General features: G+C 46.0%; 2 protein-coding genes and 1 pseudogene across 2 annotated transcripts in view; 2 read left to right on the top strand and 1 right to left on the bottom strand.

The window, feature by feature from the left end:
* The window catches only part of KLHL17 (kelch like family member 17), a 34,238-nt gene extending 12,034 nt beyond the window's left edge, over positions 1-22,204 (bottom strand). Inside the window, exons 1-9 of the mRNA XM_061601282.1 lie at positions 21,899-22,204; positions 14,158-14,417; positions 13,028-13,149; positions 10,615-10,836; positions 7,366-7,482; positions 5,202-5,415; positions 3,854-3,998; positions 3,237-3,404; positions 55-143 (exon numbers count right to left, since the gene is read on the bottom strand). Coding sequence (XP_061457266.1) covers positions 55-143; positions 3,237-3,404; positions 3,854-3,998; positions 5,202-5,415; positions 7,366-7,482; positions 10,615-10,836; positions 13,028-13,149; positions 14,158-14,368 — 1,288 coding nt within the window. The 5' untranslated portion in view covers positions 14,369-14,417; positions 21,899-22,204. The remainder of the gene's footprint in view (positions 1-54; positions 144-3,236; positions 3,405-3,853; positions 3,999-5,201; positions 5,416-7,365; positions 7,483-10,614; positions 10,837-13,027; positions 13,150-14,157; positions 14,418-21,898) is intronic.
* NOC2L (NOC2 like nucleolar associated transcriptional repressor) overlaps positions 1-25,870 on the top strand; it is a 123,056-nt gene that overhangs the window by 29,619 nt on the left and 67,567 nt on the right. Inside the window, exons 2-3 of the mRNA XM_061601279.1 lie at positions 19,258-19,357; positions 25,439-25,588. Coding sequence (XP_061457263.1) covers positions 19,258-19,357; positions 25,439-25,588 — 250 coding nt within the window. The remainder of the gene's footprint in view (positions 1-19,257; positions 19,358-25,438; positions 25,589-25,870) is intronic.
* Positions 3,512-3,630, top strand: LOC133373042 (5S ribosomal RNA; annotated as a pseudogene).

The raw sequence follows: 25,870 nt of genomic DNA, 5'->3' as shown, positions 1-25,870 counted from the left end.
TTTCCATCTCTCTCTTACTCTTTCTCTCTTTTTAAATTCAGAAGCCAGCCTTACCTAGAGTTGCTACACGGACATATCTCCTCCTGGTGCTCATGGCTGCAATTGAGGTCCAGGTGCCTGTTAGGGGGTCATATCTCTCAGCACTGAGGTAGGTCGAGAGAGAGAGAGTGTATAGTCAATAGTTCTTATGACCAAACAGATATATTGTAAACACATACACTCAGATGGGATAGTAGGCAAGCTTTTGGAGAACTGGATCTTACTCATTAATTACTGGAATATCAACATTAAGGCTTTGGTGTAGAAAGCCCTATACAGCTCGGGACCAGGATACCTGAAAGATCATCTTACCCCTCATATACCCAGTTGATCACTGTGCTCTGCAGGTGAGGGCCTCCTGCAGGTACTGTCTTATCAGGAGGTCCGTTCCACACAACATAGGAAGCAGACTTTTAGTGTGGTGGCACTGACCCTTTGGAATTCCCTCCCCTTAAATATTAGACAGGTGCCATCTCTGTTACCTTTTCGGCACCCACTGAAGACCTTCCTCTTTCAACAAGCCTTTTAAGTAGAGACCTTATCCCAGTCTGTGTTGGAACTGCTTTTAGATATGTTTTTAAAGCTGTTTTGTTTTAATATATTTTTAAAGCTGTTTTAATACTTTTTCAAAGTCTGTTTTTAAGATGTTTTAGAGTGTTTTCAGTGTTTTTGTTTGCCTCCCTGGGTTCCTTCTGGGAGCAACGGCAGGATATTAAATAGATAGATAGATAGATAGATAGATAGATAGATAGATAGATAGATAGATAGATAGATAGATAGATAGATAGATAAGACTATCCATCCATCCCCCTTTGTATTCCTTTATTAAAGGAATCTATAGTCAGATGGGGTTGGACCCAATGATTGTAATACTCAGGAGTAGACCCACTGGAGTTAATGAACATGACTCTCAGGCCCATGAATTTCAACAGGTCTGCTCTGAGTATGATTGAGCTGGCTACACCTCAAGGCATTTTTCCTAGTTGTAAAGAACTTATTTCAATTTTAAATTATATTCGGTTGTTATCCATACACATTTGACACACAGCAGACCCACTGAAATGAATGAACCCAAGTTAGCCATGCTCATTAATTTCAATGGGTTGACTCTGAGTAGGACTAGCATTGCATACAACTCATTGTCTGTCTTCTTTTGTATGTAACGAGTGTGTTTATTATCGCACACATGTTTTTTGTTTATTTATCATTATTTATTTATTAGATATCACGCCCTTCCTCCCAATAGGAAGAATTAATTAATAAAGAAAAAGAATTATAATAGGAAGAGAGGGGGGGATATGCTGGGAGCTGAGAAATATTCACAGGAAGGAGACTGTTCTGGAGGAGAAGGTCACAAGAGACATTGGAACTGAATACATCCCAGCAGAGGTGGGGGACCTGCTGCCCTCCGGATGTTGTCCGACTCCATCTCCCATCAGCCCCAGCCATCCCGTCTTGGCTTTGCTCTTTCAGGAATCCTCCCGTCTTCTTCCCCATGTATCGGGCTTGACTCTCACCTCGCTGCACCTCATTCCTGAGCCACCAGCACCGCGGAAGCTCGGCTCCAGACGGGGGCTCCAGAGCAGATGTTTACAGCCTTCCTTTTGCTTGGGAATCGGGAGGGGCAGATCGGAATAAACAGGGATGGGACGTGCATGAGGAGGAGGGAGAAAGCGTGGCGTGCAATCTGCTCAATGCGTTGGCGTCAACCCTGGCCTCTTTGCCGAGGGACTCTGGCGTGGTGTGTTTGCCCTGGAAGGTATTGTAAAAAAAGGAGCGCTTCTTGGCACCTCCCCTGCCTCCCCCTGGATGATAACCTAACCTGGCTCGCCCTTTGGAGCAACCAGGGTGGTGGTGGTAATTGGCATGAATGCCTGCTTGTTCCCTAACCGTTTGACTGAGGAAAAAAGACAGAGAGAGAAAGAGAAAAAGAGAGAAGAATGTGGTGGGAGTTGAGAAAGATTCACAGGAAGGAGACTCTCCTGGAGGAGAAGGTCACAGGGGCCGTTGGATCTTAAGGCGCCACAGCAGCGGTGAGGGACCTGTGGTCCTCTGGATGTTGTCGGACTCCATCTCCCATTAGCCCCAGCCAACATCGCCAATGGTCAGCAGAGATTATGGGGGTTGCAGTCCAGCAGCATCTCAAGGGCCACATGATACTTCCCCCACCTTACAGGATGCCTGAGATACCCTCCAAACCTTTAAATCAGGACTGGGGAACCTGCCTGTGGGCTGAAAAGGTCCTCCAGACCTCTCTGTTTGGTCATAGGAAATTTCCCCAGGCCACGCCCGACTTTCTCCGCACCACGCCCTGCACTGGTCCTTCTCTAGGGCTGCTGCCTGGCTGGAATGTCCCCCACCTCAGCTTTTAAATAAAGGCATCTGTCACTATGGCCACAGCAGCCACCATTATCATTATTAGTTGAATTTATATCCTGCCCTTCCTCTCGAAGGAGCCCAGGGGCGGCAAACATAAATAAAATAATTTAACAAGAAAAAGAAAAGCACCCTAAAAAACATTCAAAAAGACAATTACCATTAAAACCATTCTAAAACACAGTTAAAAATATTTTAAAACAGTCATGAGTAACAGCATGGAAGGCGATTGTTTCCAACCACTCCCTGCCTTGGGGAGCCTTGTGAGAAGCTGCTGCAGGAGAAGGACTGTGGGGCATCACGGGAGAGATGGTTTCTTGGGCCAATGTGAAATGGTCAAATCCCTTTGTTATTTTATGCAAGGAAGTGTTATGTTGCCTGCTGGGAGATGTAATGTTGTAACTTTTCTGTTATTGAAAAGCTGTTGTTTTTGGTGGCTGCTACGCTTGCTGGTTTATTAATATTCTTGTTAATATGACACTGTTCTTGCAGTTGTAGATTTTGCGATGTGTTGCTGTTCTCTTCGTGGTAAGCCACTTTGAGCGCAACTGTTTTGCAGAAAGGTGCTGTACACGTATGATGAGGATAATGAGGAATCTCTAGGCAATCGCAGGACACAGGCCATGTCCATACCATACATTTAAAGCACATGGCTGCTTCCCCCAAAGAATCCTAGGAAATGTTATTTGTTAAGGGTGCTGGGAACTGTAGCTCTGTGAGGGGTAAACTACAGTTCCCATGATATTTGGGGAGGGCAAGCCATGTGTGGCGTGTGGTCAAGACTGGAAGGAGAGCGTGGCAAGGTAAAGAAATCTCCTTACCTGTTGAGACATGAGGCGCCATCATAACCTCCAGCAGCGTAGAGGAGCCCATGCAATGCCGCCACCCCTAGACAGCTCCGCCTTGTTCCCATGGAAACCTCCGTCTGCCACGAGTTGGTGATGGGGTCGTATGACTCCACCGTGGCCAAGTCAGAGGTTCCATCGTAGCTGCAGTGAAAGAGGGCTTTCCATTATTACTACTGTTTCAAACCTAGGAGTGTGAGCAGAATAAATCAGAGGCTAGAGGACTTTTCCCTACAAAGTGAGGCTACCAAGTCTCTGGCCGTACTACCCTGAACATGCCCAATCTCATCTGATCTTGGAAGCTAAGCAGGGTCAGGCCTGGTTAGCATTTGGATAGGAGACCTCCTGGAAATACCTGCTGCTGTAGGCTTAGGGGAAGGCAATGGTAAACCATGTCTGTAACCATGGAGAGCTGCAGTGTGGACAGTACTGAGCAAGATGGACCAATAGTCTAGCTCGGGGTAAGGCAGCTTCCTGTGTTCCTAAAAACAACTGGGTTCCATGTATGCAAAGTTCCCTCACATCTACTGCTGCCTTGAAATCAGCCGTGGAGAGGGAGAGCGGTTTCTCCTTGGCCAAGAATTCCTCCTTACCCGCCCACCGCGTATAGCTTGTTCCCAATGGCAGCAACGCCCACTCTGGCCCGGCGAGTGGACATAGATGCTACCATATGCCAGCGGTCTGTCCTGGTGTCGTAGGCCTCACAGTCCCCATGGATGGCAAATAGGCTGCCGCCACCTGCATGGAGACAAAGTGGAACTCAGGGATGTCCAGTGGAGCGGAATGCTGGAAGATTCAGGGCAGTCAAAAGGAAGGACCTCTTCACACAGAGCATAATTCAACTATGGATTTCGTTCCCGTAGAGGCAGTGATGGCCGCCAACTTAGTTGTCTTTAAAAGATATCCAAGTTCATGGAGGATAAAGGCTTTCAGTGGCTACCAGCCACGATGGCTATGTTCTCCCTCCACTGTCGGAGGCGGTATGGATCTGAATGCCAGTTGCTGAAAACCACAGGAGGGGAGAGCTGCTGTTGTGCTCAAGTCCGGCTTGTGGGCTTCCCATAATGGGCACCCGGTTGGCCACTGTGAGAACAGGATGCTGGACTTGATGGGCCAGTGGGCTGATCCGGCAAGGCTCTTATGGCTAGCTGGAAGCCAACAGAAGGCCGGGGGGAAATAAAAGTGGCTCTTTGCAAATTAATTGCAAGGCCCACTTCACATGATTGGTTTCTGAGGCGGAACAGCTTGCTTGCAGGGCTTTGAATGTTAAGAAATGAGAACATTACTAGGCCAGCACCCCCTAACATAGTGGTTTTTGGACTTTTCAAATGAAGACCTTTCTGCCTTCAAGGTATGCTTTCTACGCTGCATTGCTGTTTTGTGGCGACTTTGGGCACATTTACAAATTGGAATAATAATGACAACAATACATCAACATATGTGCCAAGAGTCCAGCAGGATCTGCCTGTCATGAACAACATCAACATGTATAATCATCATCATCATCATCATAATACATCAACTTGTCTGCAAAGAATCCTTCAGTATCTGTCTGACATGACCCCTTGTGCTACCGTAAGGAAGACACAGATGAGGAGAAAATAAAGGCTGGCCCTTTTTTGTGTGGTGGAGGGGTTGACACCTCCTGCTGCGATGTAGTTCTCCCACCTTTTTACAGACCGCAAGGACCGTATTTCCTACAAAGGTTACGGGTACTTCACATCAGCTCTGGATTATGGTATATTGTAGAAACTGTCAACCAGTTATGACAAGACAGACGCAATGTGGGCAATAGCTAAGGCGCCAAGAGGGAATTGTCTCCTGAAGAGGCCAGAACGTTGTGCCATCCGCTCACCTGTGCCCCCCATCTAGTCCTTCCTTTGTCCACCGTCTAGTGCCTCCCCCCCCAAGATAGCCTTGGTCTCAGCCAACCCTCCTTACCCACGGCGAAGAGCACAGTGCTGGCTCCCTCGCAGCGCCTGGGGCGGGTTCGGCTGTTACTAAGGACCCCTCTCTGCTCAGGCATGAGGTGGTATTTGAGGGCCTCGATGAGAAGGTCCTTGCACTCCGACTGGTGCCTCACAAGCAGTTCCGTGTCGACATTGCTCATCAAGAAGTCGCGGCTTAGTAGGGGAAGCCGGACACACTTCATCAGCTGGGAAGAAGAAAGGAGAAAGTTGCAGGAGAAGGAGAATGAAAGCAAGATCCAAACCCCCGGGTCCACCATGTGCAGGGATAAGATCAGAAATTGCAAATGTGCAAGACCTCTAAAGGGCATTCATCCCAATTTATTTGCACAAAATCTGCAGGGAGGTTAGATGACGTTGGCTAATCACTGAGCATTCATGCTGATTTGTCGGCGGAGAGGTTAGATGACATTGGATATGTACTGGGCATTCATTCTGTCTGAGGGGAGATTAGGTGATGTCTGCTATTTATTGAGCATTCATTCTGATTTGTCTGAGGGGAGGTTAGACGCCACTGTGTCGAGCAAGTGTTATCCCGCACCTTCCAGTGCACATTCCCCTCAATTTCCTTACTGGAAGAAGAGAGAAACAGCCCTATTAATTCACAGTCCTTATATTCTGCCTTAGCTTTAATTAAATTCATGGCAAGAAAGGACAAACATTAAGCCACAGTTAAGGATGGCTGAATCTGTCAATTTGGGGTTTTCTTCCCTTCTCATTTTTCCAACCTTAAATTCAGTTTTCCACATTTCTAAAAAGTTTGTGAAGTGTTTTGAAAAAAGTCCTTATGAAAACCCATCAGCATCTGAGTGCGAATTTCTCCTTACATATACATTCGCATGCAGTTTTGCCTAATGCAAGCCTTTTTGCAATTGCCCCTAATATAATGTAGTTTGCTACATTAGTTTCACCACCTTATGTACCTTTGTGCACATTTTACCCTGCTATTTGCATTTTTGTACACATCAGCTGGAGAACGGTACTGCAAAATTTTGAAGGACAGCTGTGTTGTGTTGTTCATGTGTTGTTTCAACAACTATAAATTAGAGAGATTTGCCTCTAAATGTGAACTGAATCAATTTCTCTCTCTCTCTCTCTCTCTCTCTCTCTCTCTCTCTCCCTCCCTCCCTCCCTCCCTCCCTCCCTCCCTCTCTCTCTCTCTCACTCTAGGAGAAAAGGACAGACCTACCATGTATCGCTTGTTCTATCCATCATGCAATTAAATTATACATGAGGCATCACAATTCCGCCACTCGCCATGGCGAGTGTTGCATCTCCCTTAGGTAGGGATGGGTGAGGATTTTGATTCAGCTTGGATTTCAAGCCAAATCTGTCAAATTTGCATTTTTCTAAACAGGAGAACTCAAACACAGCCATCTTTCAAAATTCACACTTACTCAAATTTTGTGATGCAGTTTGCCAACCAACCAATGTTTACCAAAATGCATTTATTAGGGGAAAGTGTGCATAAAAATGAATATACAAGTGAAAATAACATGCAAAACTACAAATGGATTGCAAAAATTTGTACATTAGTCAAAACTGCAGACAAAAATGTGTTTATTAGTAGACATTCACACTAAAATTTAAGAGAATTTTCATGATTAAAAAAAAATCACAAACTGCTGCAGAAATACGGAGAGCAGAATTTAAGATTATTAGAAACTGAGAGAACTGAAATTGACAGATCTTTCCATCCTTACCCTTAGGTGAGCACGAGCAGATGAGCCCTAGCGTTCTTTCCCAGCTTTGAGCTGGAGAGGGGGCAGAATTGTCCTTGCAGTTGTGCTCTGCTCAGAAGCACAGCAGAGCTGTCAGTGAATCCCTGACGCCTGCTCCACCTTGGAGCCAGAGAGGAAGGCTGGAGGCTGCGGCTTTAGTGCTGTGCCACCGACGCCCTTGGGACGTTTGAAGTCCAGGGGAGCTGCAGGGATGAGCCGTAACCCCTCTCTAACTCCAGTCTTGGAGAGGAGAAGCAATGGGCTGTCCCTGGCCTTGCATGAAATCAAGGACGAGAGGGAGGAAGAGCAGGGCCCCAGCAACCACCGCTGCTGCTCAACCAAAAACAGCAGACCCTCGGAGCCCACAGCCTTCCCCCATGCATCCCCAGTAGCACTGAAGCTTGCACAGCCACGTACTCTGGGGATGTGCTGTCTTCGGCTGTCAACATCATGCTTCACCCAGCTGAGGACAGCTCGGTAGACTTCTTCCTCTGAGGGCACGTTGAGGCTGTCGCTGGAAATGAGATCCAGCACCTGCAAGGGGCCGGGGGGTGGGGTGGAGGTGGGTGGAGAAGAGAAGAGAAAATCTGGGTTATTTCAGAGACAGAGTAGGAAAAAGTGAACAAAGATTATTCCAAGCGTCAAAAGCATGTTTACACAGCCAATACCTCGACTTCTCAACTGCAGTCACCTGTTTTAATTATTGTGTTGTTTGAATAGGATTGCTTATTGCAAATTTTAATTATCAATCAATCATTTATTACAGTCAAAGACCACCACTATAAAATATTTTAAAAATTATAAAAGCATAACATTAAACAGAGAAATAAACGTACAGCTGCAACATGAGATAATATGATTCTAATCGTGTTGAATAAATACCCAGTAGGCAACTCCCCCCCCCCAAGGTTAGCTATTATTATTTTTTCCCGTCATCACTCTCCTACAGGTAACAGCTGATGCACAAAATCTTGCTACACTATATGTGACCTGCAGGTTTTGATCCGAGAGTAAATATTCTAAATAAAATACATCAGATCTCCCTGGAATTTTTGGAAGAATTCGGGTGATAAGATCAAGTCGGGAGTCCTGATGAAAAGGACAATATTAATTATGGATGCTTATATTTTCATGTTTTAAGGGAATTGTTTTATTGTGTATTTTAACCTGCAGAACTCCCTACCAAGTGAAATTTTTAAACAGGCCTTTTCATATGAACTTTTTCCAACAAATACAATACTTATGGATGCTTTTATTACTGTTTTTAACAGTGTTTTATTGGTTTTTAATTCTATCATTTTTATATGTTGGAATACTGCCTTGGTATATGCTGATGAAAAGTACGTATAAATATTTTAATAAATAAACAAACAAACTACAGATAAACAGATGCTTACATTTTAAGGCTTGTGTTATTGTTTTATTTGTGAACCCCATTTTGGCATGAAACGGTGTATAAACTAAAATAATAATCTTCATTTATTTAGGGTTAGATTTCTTACCCGCCGTTCACCATAAGGTCTCAGGGTGGGTTATAACAGTTACATATATAATTGTGAAACAGATAAAATAGTTGCAACCATAAAACAATAAGAGTGTAAAATAACGAAATCAGTGTTGCATAAGAAACCATGGAAAAAATACAAACATTTAAAAACAATTCCATGTATAAGAACTGTTAAAAATAGTTCCAGTACAGATAAAGACTGAGATAAAGCTCTCCACTTAAAAGGCTTGAGAAGATCTAATTCAGTGTTGCACATTTTTGGCTTCATACCTCTGGATGCAAGAAAGCATACGTTCATAATATTTAATTCAGGCCAAAATTTTACATGTGTTCCCCCCATGGTTGAAGGCGGTATGCCTCTGAATGTCAGAGAACCAACCTGCGGACCGCAGTTTTGGAAACCCTGGCCTACACTGACTGGCAGCAGCTTTCCAGAGCTTCAGCGTGGGGACGGTCCTAACCCTACCTAGAGATCCTGGGGATTGAACCTGGGACCTCCTGCATGCAAAGCATCTGTTCTGCCATTGAGCTGTGATCCCCCTTCCCATAAGCAGTCCCTCTCACATCTCCCCATCTACAGAGGGCATCTCAGGGGAGCCTGCCAAGTGTCAAGTGTATGCAACTGTGTCCAAGGGAAAACTGACACGCTGCCACCAGCACAGGCAGGAAGGGCCTCACGGAAACGCAGGCTGCGTTTAAATAAAAAGGCACGCTGGTGTACTCTTACTGCATAAAAAGCACATGAGGTCAGCACATATTTACACACACACACACCCCTCTACCAGCTGTGAAGCTCTGTCTCTGGTATGGAAAAATTATTTGAGGCACTGAAGTTGCTAGGAGGAAGGGACCTCCCTAATTAAAAAAAAAAAGTTTAGGAATATAAGAAGCGGATCGATCTAAACATAATAGGTTGTATCCAACATTAGTGCAATTCAGAGTAGACCCATTGGGAGGCATCCAATGGTCGTCCCACTCCAGAGTAGACCCGCTGAATAGACATGACTAATTTAGATTCACTAATTTCACAAGGTCTACTTATAAAGCAGCAGTTCATTCTCAACTGTAATATCTGCCTTTACTGAAAGGTGCCTTTCCAGTTACAGGGGCCTAGCCTGCTCCAGCAGTCTTTAACAAGATCTCTCCTTTGGTCTTGCAACGCCATTAAACTCCAAGAAGAAGAAGAAGCCTTTTACTCTGATGGAGCATGAGAGTCTGGTTGGGAAGGAAAGCCATTTGGGGCTTTTTAGTTTAGAGAAAAAGGGAGTAAGAGGCAATATGACAGATGCGTATAACATTATGGAGGAAGTGGACAGAGAAAAGTTTTTCTCCCTCTCCCATGACACTAGAACTCATGGACATCCAATGAAGTTCAGCGTTGGAAGATTTCGGGACTGACAAAAGAAAGGACATTTTCACGCAGGACACAAACTATGTAATTCGCTCCCACAAGAGGCCACCAACTTGGACAGACAAATTCATGGAGGATAAGGCTAGCAACGGCTACTAGTCATAACGGCTAGGTTCTGCCTCCATGATTGGAGGCAGTATGCTTCTGAACACCAGTTGCTGGAAACAACACGAAGGGAGAATGCCACTGTTTCACTTGGGTCCTGCTTGTGGGCTTCCCATGGGCATCTGGTTGGCCACTACCAGAACAAGATGCTGGACTAGATGGGACACTGGCCTGATCCAGCAGGACTCTTGTGTCCTGATGTACTGGGGCTTCTGTAGTGAAGTCCTCTCAGTTAAAGGATGGCAATGCAACATCCTTGTGCCGGGAGGCCACTGGTACCACGGGCTCATCTTGTGGACACGCTTGTGGGTGCGGCCCTGTGTGCAATTCCCCCTCTGACTCGGGGCCCTCAATCTCTCCCTCTGAAGAAAGGGCATCCAATCCCAGGGCCATGACCCCCTGCCCCCTCCCAAGCTGCTATTCTGCATATAGCTCCACATGGCAGACCTCAGGGTCCTGGTAAAACATGAAAAGAAGAACCCACCACCCACACCTAAATGGCTACCATGGATATATATGGGCTGCTGAGACATTCCGTGGGTTTTATTTGGAAAACTAGATCTCAGCATCCCAAGTAGGTCAAACAAACCCGGAGCCCCCCAGTATCCTTCATGAAGCCCCAAAGGGACGCGTCATCTCTTGCCTGCTTGAGGGGCAGAAGCATGAACTCTTCTGTCTTGGAGACATCCACAAAGTGCTGCAGGACGTACTTGTGGGCCGACTTCAACAGATCGCTGCAGGAGTGCGTGTCCGCAAATCCCCGGATGCCCAGGCAGTTGGAGGGGTCCAGCTGGCTCAACAGGAACTTGCAGCAAGCATCTCGTACCCCATTCAGCTGGAGGAGGCTGGCTGCAGGAAGCAGCGTCTGCAAGGCAAAAGGGCCCGTTAGCAGCACTCCCCCCCAGTCCTGACACTTGGCCGTTACCGTTTTTAGGAGTGGTGTAGCGGTTAAGGTGTTGGACTACGGCCTGGGAGACCAGGGTTCGAATCTCCACACAGCCATGAAGTGCACTGGGTGACCTTGGGCCAGTCACTGCCTCTCAGCCTCATGAAAACCCTATTCATAGGGTCGCCGTAAGTCAAAATCGACTTGAAGGCAGTACATTTACATTTTATTTTATTTTTAATTGGCAGCAGCCTTGTTGTTGTACATGCCTTCAAGTCAATTTCGACTTATGGCGACCCTACAAATCAGCAACCTCCAGTAGCGTCTGTTATAAGCCACCCTGTTCAGATCTTGTAAGTTCAGGTCTGTGGCTTCCTTGATGGACTCAATCCATCTCTTGTTTGGCCTTCCTCTTTTTCTACTCCCTTCTGTTTTTCCCAGCGTTGTTGTCTGTTCTAGTGAATCATGTCTTCTCATGATGTGTCCAAAGTATGATAACCTCAGTTTCATCATTTTAGCTTCTAGTGACAGTTGTGAAGCAGTTCTCCAACCAAAAATGTGAATATTAGGGGAAAGTGTCTACAAAGAATGCCCCGGTCCCATAGCTTTAAAAAGACTTTTCCTTCTTGCTTCTAACAGAAATTGTGTATCATAATTTTCTTTCATTTTTTTAAAAGCAGTGTAGTCAGTGTAAACCTAGAAGGAAAGCTGTTATTTTCGACTAAGCCTGCCCTCAATTATCCTGCTTTTGTGCTGAGCAGAAACTCATCTCCACCAGCAGCCTCCTGTAGGACCTCACAAAAACCCAAAGTGTTCCACAGATTGGGGTGGGGAGGAGAAGGGGTTGCATGAGGCCACGCAAGCTGGCTCTATTTAGAAGCAAGCAAGACTAGCAACAGACAAAACATTGGCCGGCAATCCTCTTACATCATGGGAATAGCAGGGAGGGCAGTGCGATAAGATGACAGGCAGGCAGCATCTGTAGTTTAGGAGCCTGAGGACGGCTGCTGCATTTTTGTTTCCAGTACATAAGTAGGCAAGCATTAAACAAGCAGGCTCTGCAACAAAATATTGCCATGTGAAGGGCTCCAGCCAGCCTCATCCATTATCATTAATAATATTTATTATTATTAATATGCAAAATCCCTAAGCAGTTTACATAAAACACAATGTCACAAAAAGAATATCCATCCATCCATCCATCCACCCACCAAAAATACGTAGAAGTACATCAGGATGTCCGGTTGAGTTGTTACATGTTTTATGGAATGTATTTTTTTGTATTTGCTGTTATTTAAGATGTTTTAATCGATGCTGTAAACCAGTCGAGAGTTTTGTTTAAAGATAAGCGGTATGAAAATTATTAAAAAACAAACAAACCATGCTGTTGCATGTACAGTAGGGGCCCATCTGCACCTTACATTTAAAGCACTACGATACCACTTTAAGCCTACATGGCTTCCGTCAAAGAATCCTGGGAACAGTCGTCAGTTAAGGGTGCGGAGAGTAGTGAGGAGACTCTTATTCCACTTGCAGAGCTGCACTTTCCAGAGTGGTTTAACAGTCAATCCGTCTTCCCAGGGAACCCTGGGAACTGTAGCTCTGTGAAAGGAAGAGGGGACTCCTCACAACTCTCAGCACCCTTCACAAGCTACAGTTCCCAGGATTCTTTGTGGGGTGAAGCTGAATGTTGGAAGATTCAGGACATAACAAGAGAAAGGACTCCTTCACACAGCACATAGTTAAACTATGCTCACACGAGAGTCAGCGATGGCCACCAAGTTGGACGGTTTTAAAATTCATGGAGGATAAGGCTGTCGATGGCTACTAGCCACAATGGCTATACTCTGCCTCCATAGTCGAAGGCAGTATGCTTCTGGATGCCAGTGGCTGGAAATGGCAGAAGGGGAGATTTGCAGCTGCTACTCCTGGGATTTCCAAACAGGCATCTGGCTGTCGACTGTGAGAACAGGATGTTGGACTAGATGGGCCACTGGCTTGCTCCAGCAGGATGACTCTTATGTTTTCTCTTATGTTTTGAAGCTATGACTTCTTAAAGTGGTATGACAGTGCTTTAAATGCATGGTGTGGCTACGGCCTAGGCCTTTTAGTCCCACCCCTCCCTCTTCTAAACCATAAGGAAGATGCTGGCGCCCATGTGCAGTCTTACCTGTACGTTCCCTTCTCCCACCACAATCTCAGCAGTGTAGGCGTACTGGACCAGCTGCTCCAGGGCCTGTGGGTCGATATCGTGGAGCGTGACGTGGGTCTGCCGGCTTTCGCTCATCTCATCTGCGGCAGGAAGGAACAGGATGTAGCTCAGTCGCAGAGCCTCTGCTTTGCATGTAGAAGGTCCCAGGTTCCATCTCCACCATCTCCAGGTAGGGCTGGGAAAGGCTCCCTGCCTGAAATCTTGGAGAGCCGCTGCCAGTCAGTGTTGACAATGCTGAGCTAGGCGGACCTATGGTCTGACTCAGTACAAGGCAGCTTCCTATGTTCCTAGCCTTCACACAGGCCAAAGGCAGTTGGGCACCTTAAGCCACACCTGCAGCTTTTAACATTGCCATTGTTGTTGTCATGAACAGCAACACCAAGGCCGGCTCAAAGCCCCAAGTTAAAAGCAATCACAGGCTAAAGGGGTTGAGAAAGGCCCTGCTGCCAGTCAAAACAGAGAGCCAGCATGGTGCAGTGTTTACAGTGTTGGACTAGGGCCTGGGAGACCAGTGTTCAAATCCCTGCTCAGCCCTTGGGCCAGGCACTGACTCTTAGCCTAATCTGTCTCACAGGTCTACACAGAATGACCCGTTAAAATAAACGGACGTGACTAGCTTCGGTCCATTAATTTCACTGGGTCTACTCTGAGTAAGATTTAGCCGGATAGAACCCAAAATGTCTGCTATGGGGGCATGGTTATGGGATATCAGTGCCCCACACAATTCCTTTCCCTTCTCCATGAGTAGTAAAGTGCAGATTAAATGATTCACCTATTAAAGTGCATTTGAAATTTTTTAAGCATATCCTTAATAAATAAACAAACTTATAAACTGCTTGGTGACTCATCTGAAAAGGAAAGCCACAAAGGACAAAGAGCTGCAGGGTTCATTGTGCAGGATTCATTGTAAGAGGAACAGCTCAAATTACAGTGTTCCCGACTTGCAGAATTGCAGGATTTCCGCTTTAGCTGGCACAGAATATGAACCATCTGGTTGCAGAATTTCAGTGGGATTGAGCAAAGGAGCTCAAGCAAGCAGGTGGTGGACCCATGCAGGCGGACGGGTTTTGAGGGAGAGAGATACTTGCTTGTAAACATGGCATGGAAGTATGGGCTGCAGGAAGCCAGCACCACTTTGTGGGCCTTGATCTCCTTGGTGGCCACGTGCAGCACGATATCGCAGAGCAAGGACCGCTGTCGCATCCGGTTCATGCAGACGAAGGCGTCGTGGTAGTGCCTCTTTGAGTTGTGGGAGATACTGTGCCCGTCCCGGTTCAGCAGCTGCATTCCGCTCTCCATGGCTGCAGGCGGGTCGTTCCTGGCTCGTGGCACAGCCCTTTCGGCCTCTCTGGATAAAAGAAGAAGATTTCTGTTCACAATCCAAGTCATGGACCCTGAACTTTGTTCATCAACTCATAACATAAGAAGAGGCATTCAAGAGGCAGCTGGACAGCCATCTGTTGGGAATGTGGTGCTTTGGATTCCTGAATTGAGCAGGGGGTTGGACTTGATGGCCATGTAAGCCCCTTCCAACACTACTATTCTATAAGAACTCTGCTGAGTCAAGTCAAAGGCCCATCTAGTCCAGCATCCTGTCCCCACAGTGACCAACCAGATGCCTCTATGGGAAGCCCACAAGCTAGACATGAGCGCAACCAGGGCTGTGGAGTAGGTACGCCAAACCTTCGACTCCGACTCCAACTCTGACACCTCTATTTTTCTACTGTCCGACTCCACCCAAAATTGCTTCCAACTCCACAGCCCTGGAAAGGGCTGTAAATGTCTTTTTAAATTGGAAGCTCTCATAGGAGCATTTTTATCGCTGCCTGAATATGTGCAGATCTTGGCATCACAGCATTTGTCTTCATCTGGGTCCTGTGTCATACACTGACACATAAAATATTTTCCATCTTGAGTTATGGTGAAATGCTCAACTACAGCTGACTTCATGGGAAGCTTCTTTGACATTTTGAATTTATATTTTAAAAAATTTGTCAATCAAAATTTATTTTGAAGTCAGAGTCGGTACATTTCTACCGACTCCAACTCCTACTCCACCCAAAATTGTTTCCGACTCCACGACTCCGACTCCACAGCCCTGAGCGCAACAGCGTTTTCCAAATCTGCAGTTCCCAGCAACCGGCATTCAGAGACATACTGCCTCTGACAGTGGAGGATAAGGAAAATAAGAGCCCTGCTGGATCAGACCACTGGCCCATCTAGTCTAACATCCTGTTCTCAATGTGGATAACCAGATGCCTCCATGGGAAGCCCGCAAGCAGGATCTGAGTGCAAAAGCAACTCTCCTCACTTGCGATTCCCAGCAACTGGTATTCAGAGGCATACTATTGGCATACCAATAGTGGAGGGTAGAACATAACCATCATGGCCACTAGCCATCAATTGCCTTATCCTCCATGAATTTGTCTAATCCTCTTTTAAAGCCATAGACGTTGGTGGCCATCATTACATCTTGTGGTGATGGATTCCAGAGTTTAACTATGCGCTGTTTGAAAAAAGTACTGTCTTTTGTCTGTCCTGAACCTTTCAACATTCAGCTTCACTGGCCCAAAGGCCCATCTAGTCCAGCATCCTGTTCTCACAGTGGCCAACCAGATGGGAAGCCTGCAAGCAGGACCTGAGCACAAGAGCACTCTCCCATCCTGCGGTTTCCAGTAACTGGTATTGAGACGCATGCTGCCTCCGACAGCAGAGGAAGAACTTTTACCCCTGATGTTAGGTGGAACAGGCCTTCAGCAATGCAGAATGTGCATGGGAGAAGGAAGACATAGTTTTCCTCAACACTCCTTGCAAAGCATAAATCCTAGACACACACACACACATTTTATGTTAACCACAGGTGTTTCGCTAGTAATAATAATCATAAAAAGGAGTCATTAAAAACCATTCAGCAGCCTCTCTTCAGATCCGCCCACCCTGCATTCCGGCAGTAAGTCACACTCATGTTTATCCGGGGCCGCAATGTTCATCATCAACACCTCCACACTGCCGGCTGCAAGAGCTCCACGTATGTGTGGCCGTGCCTAAAAATAACTGGCCCTCAGCTGGGAAAAGGAAGCCTTTTTAATTCATTCCTGCCAAACGCAAGTTATGAATTTGCCAAGGAGAGGGAGGTGGTGGCAGCGATGATGATGGCGAAGAGAATCACACCCACGACAGCCCCCAACCAACACCACCCCTGCAACCCAGATTGGCAGATGCATGCAGGGGCAGTGAGATTTCAAGCTTCCTGGCAGATTAGGAAAAACAGAGGGGGAAACAAGCCAAACAGGGTACAAAGCGCTTCCTGTGATGTAGAAGAAGAGGGAACTCCTGTCCTCGTCTACAACGAGAGGAGACATCGAGCAGCAACTGAACGGATGTGACTCCTGAGAGCCGCCCACGCACAGCTGATCGTGTGAGAGAAAGGAAGAGAGAGGAGAAATTGTGAAGTGAAAAAGCTGACAAATGCACGACACACGGCGGGATTGTTAATTAATGCTTGCCAAGAATACGGTGGCAGAAGCGCAAGGTGTCATTATGACGGGTGAAGGGTAGGCCACCGTGCTGTTCCCCCACAGCAGCTTGATTTCAGCAGGTGAGACTTTTTGGAGAGGTAGGTGGGGAGAGAGCGCAGGATATAATACAATAATAATAATAATAATAATAATAATAATAAACCTGCTCCTGGGTGAGATCACAGGAGAACTGTTATGGCCTAGTCCAGGGATAGGGAAACTCAGGCCCGAGGGCCAAATGAGACCTTCTAGGCCTCCCTAACTGGCCCTCAAGACTCTCACCAGGCCACATCCCTCACCAACCTTCACACCCTCCTTAAGTATTTTTGCCCAGCTAGAATGTGTCCTTGACCTCTGATAATGCCTCTTGCTTGAGAGGGGTGTGCGAGTGTGTTAAGAAACTAACCTACTGTACAAAGGTAAATTCACATTAGTTGCTTTGCCCACTTTGGTCGGTCACCTCGCCCACCACTGGCATGTGGCCCCCGGAAGGTTGCACAGAAGGGAACGTGGCCCTCGAGCTGGAAAAACGTTCCCCATCCCTGGCTTAGCCTTTCTAAAAGATATCTCTAAACATCACTGACTCAGCACTATGCTAAGACGTCTCAGAGCCCCCTAACACTGGCCTTTCTGCAGGCCCCATTGAGGAGTTCACACACTCCAGCTACTCAGGAGATGGTGCAGGCCTTTTGGGCAAGGAGTTTGAATAGCAACCACCCAAAGCTGTTCACTCTCCTGAAGATCCAACTGGACAAGCTAGATGATGCAGTTTCACACCATTCAACAGCACTCTGGCCTTGTGATGGCGTGGGGATCTGGTAGTCATCAGGCTATGCTTGGAGACAGGAGGACTCAACTGGGTTTAGAATTTCATTGGGTCAACTCCTCTCATCTCAAGGAGCTATCCCAGGTCCTGAAACATGCTAGTGCTTGCATGGTTTATTTCTTTTTCTTTTTCTAGAATTCCTGCAGTTCACTAGTATGTATTAAATTTACAAAGCAAGAGCACATGTACAGAGAGGCTTTCCTACCACTGTGGCTAGCATGGAAACCAGTAGGGGAGGGATTGATTTGCTTCTCCTCCGCCAGCCCCCTTGCTTGCATGGAATTCTGGATTGCTTGTGGTTACTAAGTAAGTTGTTAAATGCAAGGCTGTACAAAGACAAGCCAGTAAGACTTGCTCTCAAACTCTTCCCCCTTCGAAGAGACTGGAAGCTTTGGTTTCCATTTTAGATGAACAACTGTGTCCTCTGCACCCTAAACTGTGGCAAATCTTACATTACTGTTGTTGAAACAAGCCAGCTTCATAAGCTACACTTAAGGTTGGCAGGCTCAGATGTCACAAGCTGTGATTAATCAAAAATCATAGTTTTGCTTTGCTATGAACACAACCATTGGCAATGGAAATACATTCTTCATATGTTCAGAGGTACTTTATTATTGTTATTCAGCATGCTTTAACTTCAGGGTCCTATACATCAAGTTCTGACTGGATCTTGCTTCATTTTGTTAATGACCAGTAACTGAGCCTTCCATCTTGGTTGAAAGTTAAGCCCAGCTTACTATGGAAGCAAATATTCTCTTCTTTTTTTGCAGCTTTCAAACCAAACTGTCCTAAAAATAGCCCCGGTTGTGTAAAAGAACATGACGCAAGCCACAAAATTAATTACCCTCTGTTGCTAACACAGGTAGCTTCCAACACCAGCCATAGGGTTTGGCATGACATTTCATAGGACTGAATGGTTCTACCGAAGGACTTCAAATCCAAACTTGTGCTTAAAATCAGACCACTAAATCCAATGGCTGCAACGCTTGCCGCTGAGCAGAGCACAGGGATGATTGAAGCACAGCAGATCTATAGGGCAGACTCCTCATGCAAGTCAACCAAGCCCAAAATAATAATTTTTATTTATTGTTTGTTTGTTTGTTTGTGCAGGCCACCTTACATAATGCAATAGGGCAGGTCCTGCCTTGAAGAATTTACAGTCTAAACATTTAACACAGGGGAAAGTGCTGTTGCATTCAGGTCATGCTTGCAGGCTTCCATAGGCAACTGGCCAGGCTGATGGGATTTATAATCCAAAACATCTGGAGGGCACCAGGTTGGCTAAGGCTGGTTTAGACCCAAGCATCTGTGCTGCATCCTGGTATTGCCAACAAGGGGCAGAAATCTCTTTTTTCGAGAGGGGGCTTTGCCAATGGAGCTTCTGTCAGGATCAATACATGGAAAATGCATCGTTGAATGAGATAAAAGTTATACTACATAAAGAAGGTAACATGCACGGATATGTTACATGTATGCATGCATCGTCTTTGAGTTCTGAAGCATCGTCAGTAGGCATCTCACCTATGATGCCAAAAGTAGGAAAGTTATCCCCACCTGGAAAAGATGCAATTCATTTCATTGTAGCCCCCAATTCTCGATCAAAATGATCAGCACACTTTGCTTCTACATCGAAAAAGGGTTTACGTTTAGGCCACGTTAAGAATGGCTGCTCCTCAGTGGAGCGCACTTTCATATTTCTGACACAGCTAGTATTCTGGACATGTCCTCTAATTAGAAGGAAGTAGGCCCAGATTAGTGACTTCTGCAGAGACGCAGCAGGCAAATTCTGCTTAGCTTCTCCGCCTTGAGAATAACTGAATTATCCAACTGTGCTTGATTCACAGCTACAACAAGGTTACCTGCCTGTCCAGGAGATGGGTTGGAAGAAGGCAAGGTCAGAACAGGCAGTCATGCAGAGATACAACGTGCAGCTTCTCAGAGCAGGTAAATTTTCTGAATTTCTACTTGAATGAGAGTGAATGAAACAGTCACATTTAATGCAGAGATGTGGTAGAAGGATCTGTATCAGAGAAGAGTGACTTTAGGAAGGCTAGTTCAGAGCAGAGACTTACACAGGGATATAACAGGAACCCTCCTCTGAAGGCAGGTGACTCTGCCCTCTATGCAGTGTGGGTGGTTCAAGGCGCCAATCACACCATATGATGACATGAGGACAAAAATTACCTGCCATCAGCATAGGCCAACTGGAAACAAGGAAGTCCTGAACAGTTACTTATGCAGAGATGCAGTGGGCAGTCTCCTGTGAGAGTGGGTGCTTTGGGCTGGCGGGAACCTTTATTGGAAATTCATTCAGCAGACCAACAGCTCTCTCTCACAGCACACTGACTGGGTATGACTGTTTTATGATTATGATTGTCTTTTAAAAAAATATACCTGCAATTGCAAAACCATTACTTCTGAAAGGTGGAGCTGCACTGTCTTACATGTAGCAAGAAGAGGGAAGATTTTTATTTATTTATTTATTTTTAAAACATCAAGTGAAGAATCTGGGCGAAATGCCTGAAATAATTTGGAACAATTTCCACCACTACCACCCCAGCACAAGGGGATTGTTTTGCATTGTAATTTTTCACCCTTCCTTCTAGAGGGCCTCGTCTCTTCCTACCCTGCCTACTATAACAAAAATGCTGGAAGCATCAGACTCAAAATGTTAAACTGTGAATGTCCTCAGTGCATGTTACCATACAGTACATTTGTAAAGGAGGTGAGATTGGCTGTGGCAGATGAACCTCCCACTCCCCAACACCCTGTAAAGGTATACTTTAAAACAATTTAAAAACTGTTTTTAATCTATTTTGTATTGTTGTGAACTAACCTGGGACCTTCTGGTGCAGGGCAGGTAATAAATCTAATCATCATCATGGCAGATTTAGCTGCAAAGAGCCACCAATACCAATTTTTAAATTTTAATGTTTAAATGCAGTTTTGGCCCCTCCCTTGCTAATACTTTTGATTTAAACCCACCAGTCAAGCTCTCACTGATGTTTCCAGGCTAGAATGGGAGTCCGAGTGTGCAACTGGGGAAAAAATAAATAAATCCAGACCTAAGAACCACCTTCCTTTGTGTCCAGATTCCCCCCACCCTTTACAGAGCTGAAATTGATGCAAATGTAAAGGGACCAGGTGGAAGACAATTTTTTTTAAAAAAACAACAACTTTAAGGAGGAGCTCAGTTTTTGCTGTCTACCACAAATCTTTTGATAGTCTAGGGGTTTTTAAAAGGGTCATATTTGCACCTCTCTTTGAAAACCCGTAGATGCAAATGGCTAGATGCGTTTGCAGGTGGGTGGAAGAATTATTTTTTGCTTAGATATAAAACGGCAGAGACAGCTTCCAGGATATGCAGACTCGAAGTGCCTCCTTAAATTAAAAAAAAAGGGGGGGGGAAACCTGATCTCTTCTGGGTAGCAGCAATGCAGGCTTTTGATACTGCAACTGGAGCATTAGGGAATGAGGGTGGGGGGGAGAGAAAGACACATAAAACTGCATCTGATTCCCCCTCCACTCACTGCCTTTAAAGGGTTGTGCACCCCTCTCCCCCAAAATGACAAATCCCACTCTCTCAAAACAACAACAAAAACATTAAATTTAAAAACAGAAAAAGGGGAGCGAGACTGCAGTCGTCTGAATACAGCAGTCACCTCAAATAACCCTCCAGGCGGGATGTCGGTGTGTGTCTAAGCTTCCATCCGCAACATAACACACACACACACACACACACACCCCTCCCACTAGGCGGCATAGAAAGACATCGGGCCCCGCGCCTGCCCGTCTGATCGATCTACACCTTGCATTAAGGTTATTTTAGCTGCAGTTTCTTGCAAGCACCCCCCCCCCCGTTGTCAGCTTCTTCTAGGATCTTGCAGCATATCAGGGATTTTGTGCTAGTTGTCCTCTCTCTCTCTCTCTCTCTCTCCTTAAATGATGTCAAACAGGCGTTTTGAATCACATCCATCCTATTCCATCAAACGCTGCGTTTTTTTAAAAATGTGTGTATGGGCAAGGAAACCTCAAAAGCCAAACCAAGGAGAGATGCATTTGAGCCCAGTTGAAAGGGGGGGGGGAGAGGATTGAGGTTGCAATTTTTAGGCACGCTTTCCCGAGAGTAAACCCCATTGAGGACCGGGGGACTTACTTCCTAGTAAACACGCGCTGATTGCGTGGGAAAGGGATGCACTTCGGGACAATCGCCCGTCCTGCAGGATGTGGTTACAGGCTGCTGCGGCTTCCTCATAACAAACAAAAGCATGCCATAGAATGCCACACATCCCCTCCCGCAATGAACCCACATTTAGGCTGCCATCCCATGCGATTGCCCTATAATCTGCATCGCCTTGTTCAGAATGGGTGCTCTTCCCTCCTCACCCACTTTTACACTTTCACCCTTTAGAGATCCAACCAACCGAAATCTAAACCCATTAAAAAGAACGGTGCAGAGTATTGTTCATAAAAGACCGCACTCACCCAGCTGAAACCTCCAGGGCTAGAAAGCAGAGGTGCTTTCCGCGTTCAGGCGCTTTGCTCTCCAGATTGATGGATTTTGTTTTTTTTAAAAAAAGTTAGCCCCTGCAAAATTGCTTTCCCGGCTAATGGGATGGCGTTTAGAGTGGCCAAAGGGCTTGCACAGTTTGATGATCCCTCTCTCTGCTTCCTCACTTTCTATTCTCTTTGCACATACTAGAGCAGGCTTTTCTTTGCTTCTCCTCAGGGTGGAAAAAACACCAGCACTTTTTTCTCCCGAGCCCGGGCTCCAAAGCAATCATCCAAAGGAAGGCTAGCTAGATTTGTGTGTGCGTGTAAAGTCGCCGCCCGCTCTGCAGTTTGGCAACGGCGGGTCCCCCTGCTATATAGAATGCTCATTGGGAGCACAGTGAGAGGCTTTACATTTTAAAAAAAAAAAAAATATTTATTTAAAATTAAAAGTTGGACAACATGCAAGCACAAGCAACCATACACTAAAGCAAAGAAGAAAATAAAACAACAGTGAAAACACACACACTAAAAATAAATTAATAAACTGAAAGTAGTGGCTGAGAATGTACAAAATAGCCTTTGCATTGAGCATTCGTAATGTAAATTGTTGCTCTTGAATATAAGAGGGGGAAAGTACCTCGTACAATGGGCTGTATCCAACGCTAGTTGTAGCCGGTGTAGACAAGTGATTCCCAAACTGTGGTGGTGGTCCACGAGCTTCAATCAGGTGGTCCGTTGTATGCCTGTGGTTTTGTGGTTGAAGATGGGAGATGGTTCATCCATCATATTAAATATTCATATTGATTTTAAATTGTATTTTTACAACTTCTTTTATTTCTTAAATTTTACTGTATTACAATTTGAATTCCATGGCATTCAAATTATAATCAGTAACATAGTAGCAAATTCAGAAGGGCAGAGTCCCTTCATGTTAGTCATAGCCATGCCCCTCCCCCTTTTTTGCTGTGGGGTTGAGAATGAGATCTTTGTCAATGCCTTCTCCCACAGTAGACATCCCTAGGAGCCAATATGCATGAAAGGGGAGAGTGTCAGCTATTGCGAAGACTCTTCTCAGTGGCTGACTCATCCCCTTTCACTCTGTTTAGCTCCAATCAGTAGGAAAGGTCAAGGAAGCATGTTAGAAGATCCTTCTCAGTGGCTAAGACATTCCCCTTCCATGCTGATTGGCTCACAGAATGCTGGAGACAAAGGGACCCTGCTCCCCAAAAAATAAAGGGTGTAAGACCCCCCGAGACCCTGGATGACTACACCCCTGATTATAATGCAATAAAACCCAATATATAAGAAGTACAAGAAACAATAAAAACACAGATTCTAATTACACAGCATTTATTTATTTATTATTGCATTTATATCCCACTTTTCCTCCAGGACCTCAAAGTGGTGTACATGGTTCTCCCCCTCCTAATTTAATCCCCACAACAACCCTGTGAGGTTAGGTTGAGAGGCAGTGACTGTCCAAGATCACCCAGTGTGCTTCATGGCTGCATGGGAATTTGAACCCTGGTCTCCCAGATCCTAATCCAACACTCTAACCGCTACACCTCACTAGCGTCTAGTACAGCACATTACAGTTGCTACAACAGGCAGGAAAACAATTGAGATACTAAGGCCCTTATATATTTTCAAATGGTCCATGGGGGGGGCAGAATTGGGAACCGCTGGTGTAGATCAAAATGAAATGACATGTCAGATCCATTAATTTTAATGGGCAGTGTAGAATGTAACTCAATGCATAAGTCAAAGCTGTCTGGATATTGTGTTTTGTCGCCAACTTTATTGCGTCTAGCCAAAGAATGGCACGACCTAAAATTACATTAAATCAGAACATTCACCGTATAATAAAATATACAGATATAACACCAGCTCCCCTACAGATTGAAAGCATATCAAATAAGTCCTCTTTCCTCCAGATGTTTGCAAAACTTTATTGGCAAAATCCCGTATGAAGAAACAGTTCGAGGCTGTGCTCCTATCAGCCCCACTGAAGATTGTGGGACTTACAGGGGTGTGGTTGTTTGGGGTCTCAGGGAGGCCTTTGTTTGGATTACAGTATTATGGTATTTTGCGGAATTAAGCACGTAAACACTACGCAGTAGCTACCTTTCATCTTGGTAGAAACTGCACTGAGAGTCTGGAATAAGAAAAATAACAGTTTATTGTAGGAAATACATTTAGACAGAAAAGACCTACGTCTGACTAACTAGATAGGAGATGCTGCAGAAGCAGAGCTGGTGCCAGGCATGACTGGGCCCTTGGGCACTAGCCTGCCGGCCCGGGCCCACGGTGCCCACCCACATGTGCCACCTACCTCTCCTGCTGCAGTAAATGCTGGCCGTGCCCTGCGCACACATGCCTACCATCAATCAAGATGGCAGCGAGGCTTCTCTAAGGGGCTGATGCGTCTGCCGCCTTCTTGGCTGATGGTAGGCATGCGCGTGCAGTGCGGCCAGCATTCACCACAACGGGAAAGGTAGGTGGGGCATGCAGGCAGGCATTGGGGGCATGCAGGGGGGCATTGGGGGCCTGAGTGATTGTGTGTGTGTGTTTCTGGGAGCTCCCTCTCTGTGATTTGCGGCAGGGTTGGGAGCCGATGCTGCTGCAGATCACAGAACGGGAGCGCTACCCACCCAAAGGAGAGGCCCTTTAGGGCCCCCTCTGCCCCTCCGGCCAGGGCCCAACCTGGCCACCCTCTGGTGCCAGCCCTGTGCAGAAGAGATGTCTGCTGCATCTGTGCTCCTCCTTTGGGAGCCATGCTGACAAGAAGAACAAAAGGAAGATTGAGATCAGAGAAGGAGCAGGAAGGGAGATTTGTTTCCTCTGAGGATATCAGTTTACACCTGGAAGGAAAGGTGAGCTTAGGTGAGAGTAGACAGAACTGTCTCTTTACATCTCTACTTCCTATGTAGCATGCAGTCCCCTCCCAGGTTTCAAGGTGAGTTGCACTGTCACATTTCCAACAGTCTTGGACCCCTTACTTTTTGACAACAGGGTCCCAGCAGGGTCTCTATCTCTCCAGCATACTATGAAACAATCAGCTTGAAAGGGGAGTGTGTTAGCCACTGAGAATAGTCTTTTAATATGCTTCCTTGTGCCTTCCGAGTGATTGGAGCTAACTGTGCTTTAAATATATGGAGTGGGTGCAAGTTCCCTGGGAAGAGGGATGGACAACTCTCAGCACCTTAACAAAGTACAGCTGCCAGGATTCTTGGGGGGGTGGGGGAAGCAGGGCTGTTTAAAGCAGCACCAGAACTGCTTTAAATGTACGCTGCGTTATTTCTCAAGCTCCACTTTTGGCGAGTCCCCACGAGGCTCCAGCCCTGTCCGTGAGGCAAGATTTGAAGCTGAAGAACAGCCCCTTTTAGCACTTTTTCTTCCCACCTCTAGAATATTTTGGGGTTTGAGGTGGTTCACCGTTGCAACATTTCTGGAAAAGTTCTTGTGAAAACGCGCCCTCCCGCGTCGCCCCGAGTTAAGCTCGACTCTGATGCCTTTGCCCTCGGCTCTCAGGTCCGTGAACCACAAGATCAACCAGAGCCGGCTTCTTCTGTTGAGTTCTCTCCTCTTGCTACTGTTGCATTCTGGGAGAGGAAGTGCCCGGACCACGTTGCTGCAGTTGCACCAGGCGGAGAGATCCAGCATGGCTGCTTCCAGCAAGAGGTTGGTGTGCTCCACAAGCCAAATGCCTTGTAGGCGCTTGTGTGCTTAGCAATATATCTTGCAATCATTCTGGGGGCTTGCATTGTTTGCAGAAATTTGGGCTGGGGTGGGGAATGAAACTTTCTTCTTTTAAGTGAGCTCCCAAATCAGGAAGGGCATTTCAGTGCATGTGGAATCTAGGCAGTAAACCCAAATCTCTCGACCTGAGTCTCCTGTTTTAATTGGATTGTTTTGTTGCATATTTTAACAACTAGTGTTTATATTTTAATGGGGTCGCTTTAT

Source organism: Rhineura floridana, chromosome 18 (genome assembly GCF_030035675.1).
Source record: "Rhineura floridana isolate rRhiFlo1 chromosome 18, rRhiFlo1.hap2, whole genome shotgun sequence".
NCBI classification, from domain to species: Eukaryota; Metazoa; Chordata; class Lepidosauria; order Squamata; family Rhineuridae; genus Rhineura; species Rhineura floridana.
This window is presented reverse-complemented; position numbering and strand designations above follow the sequence as displayed.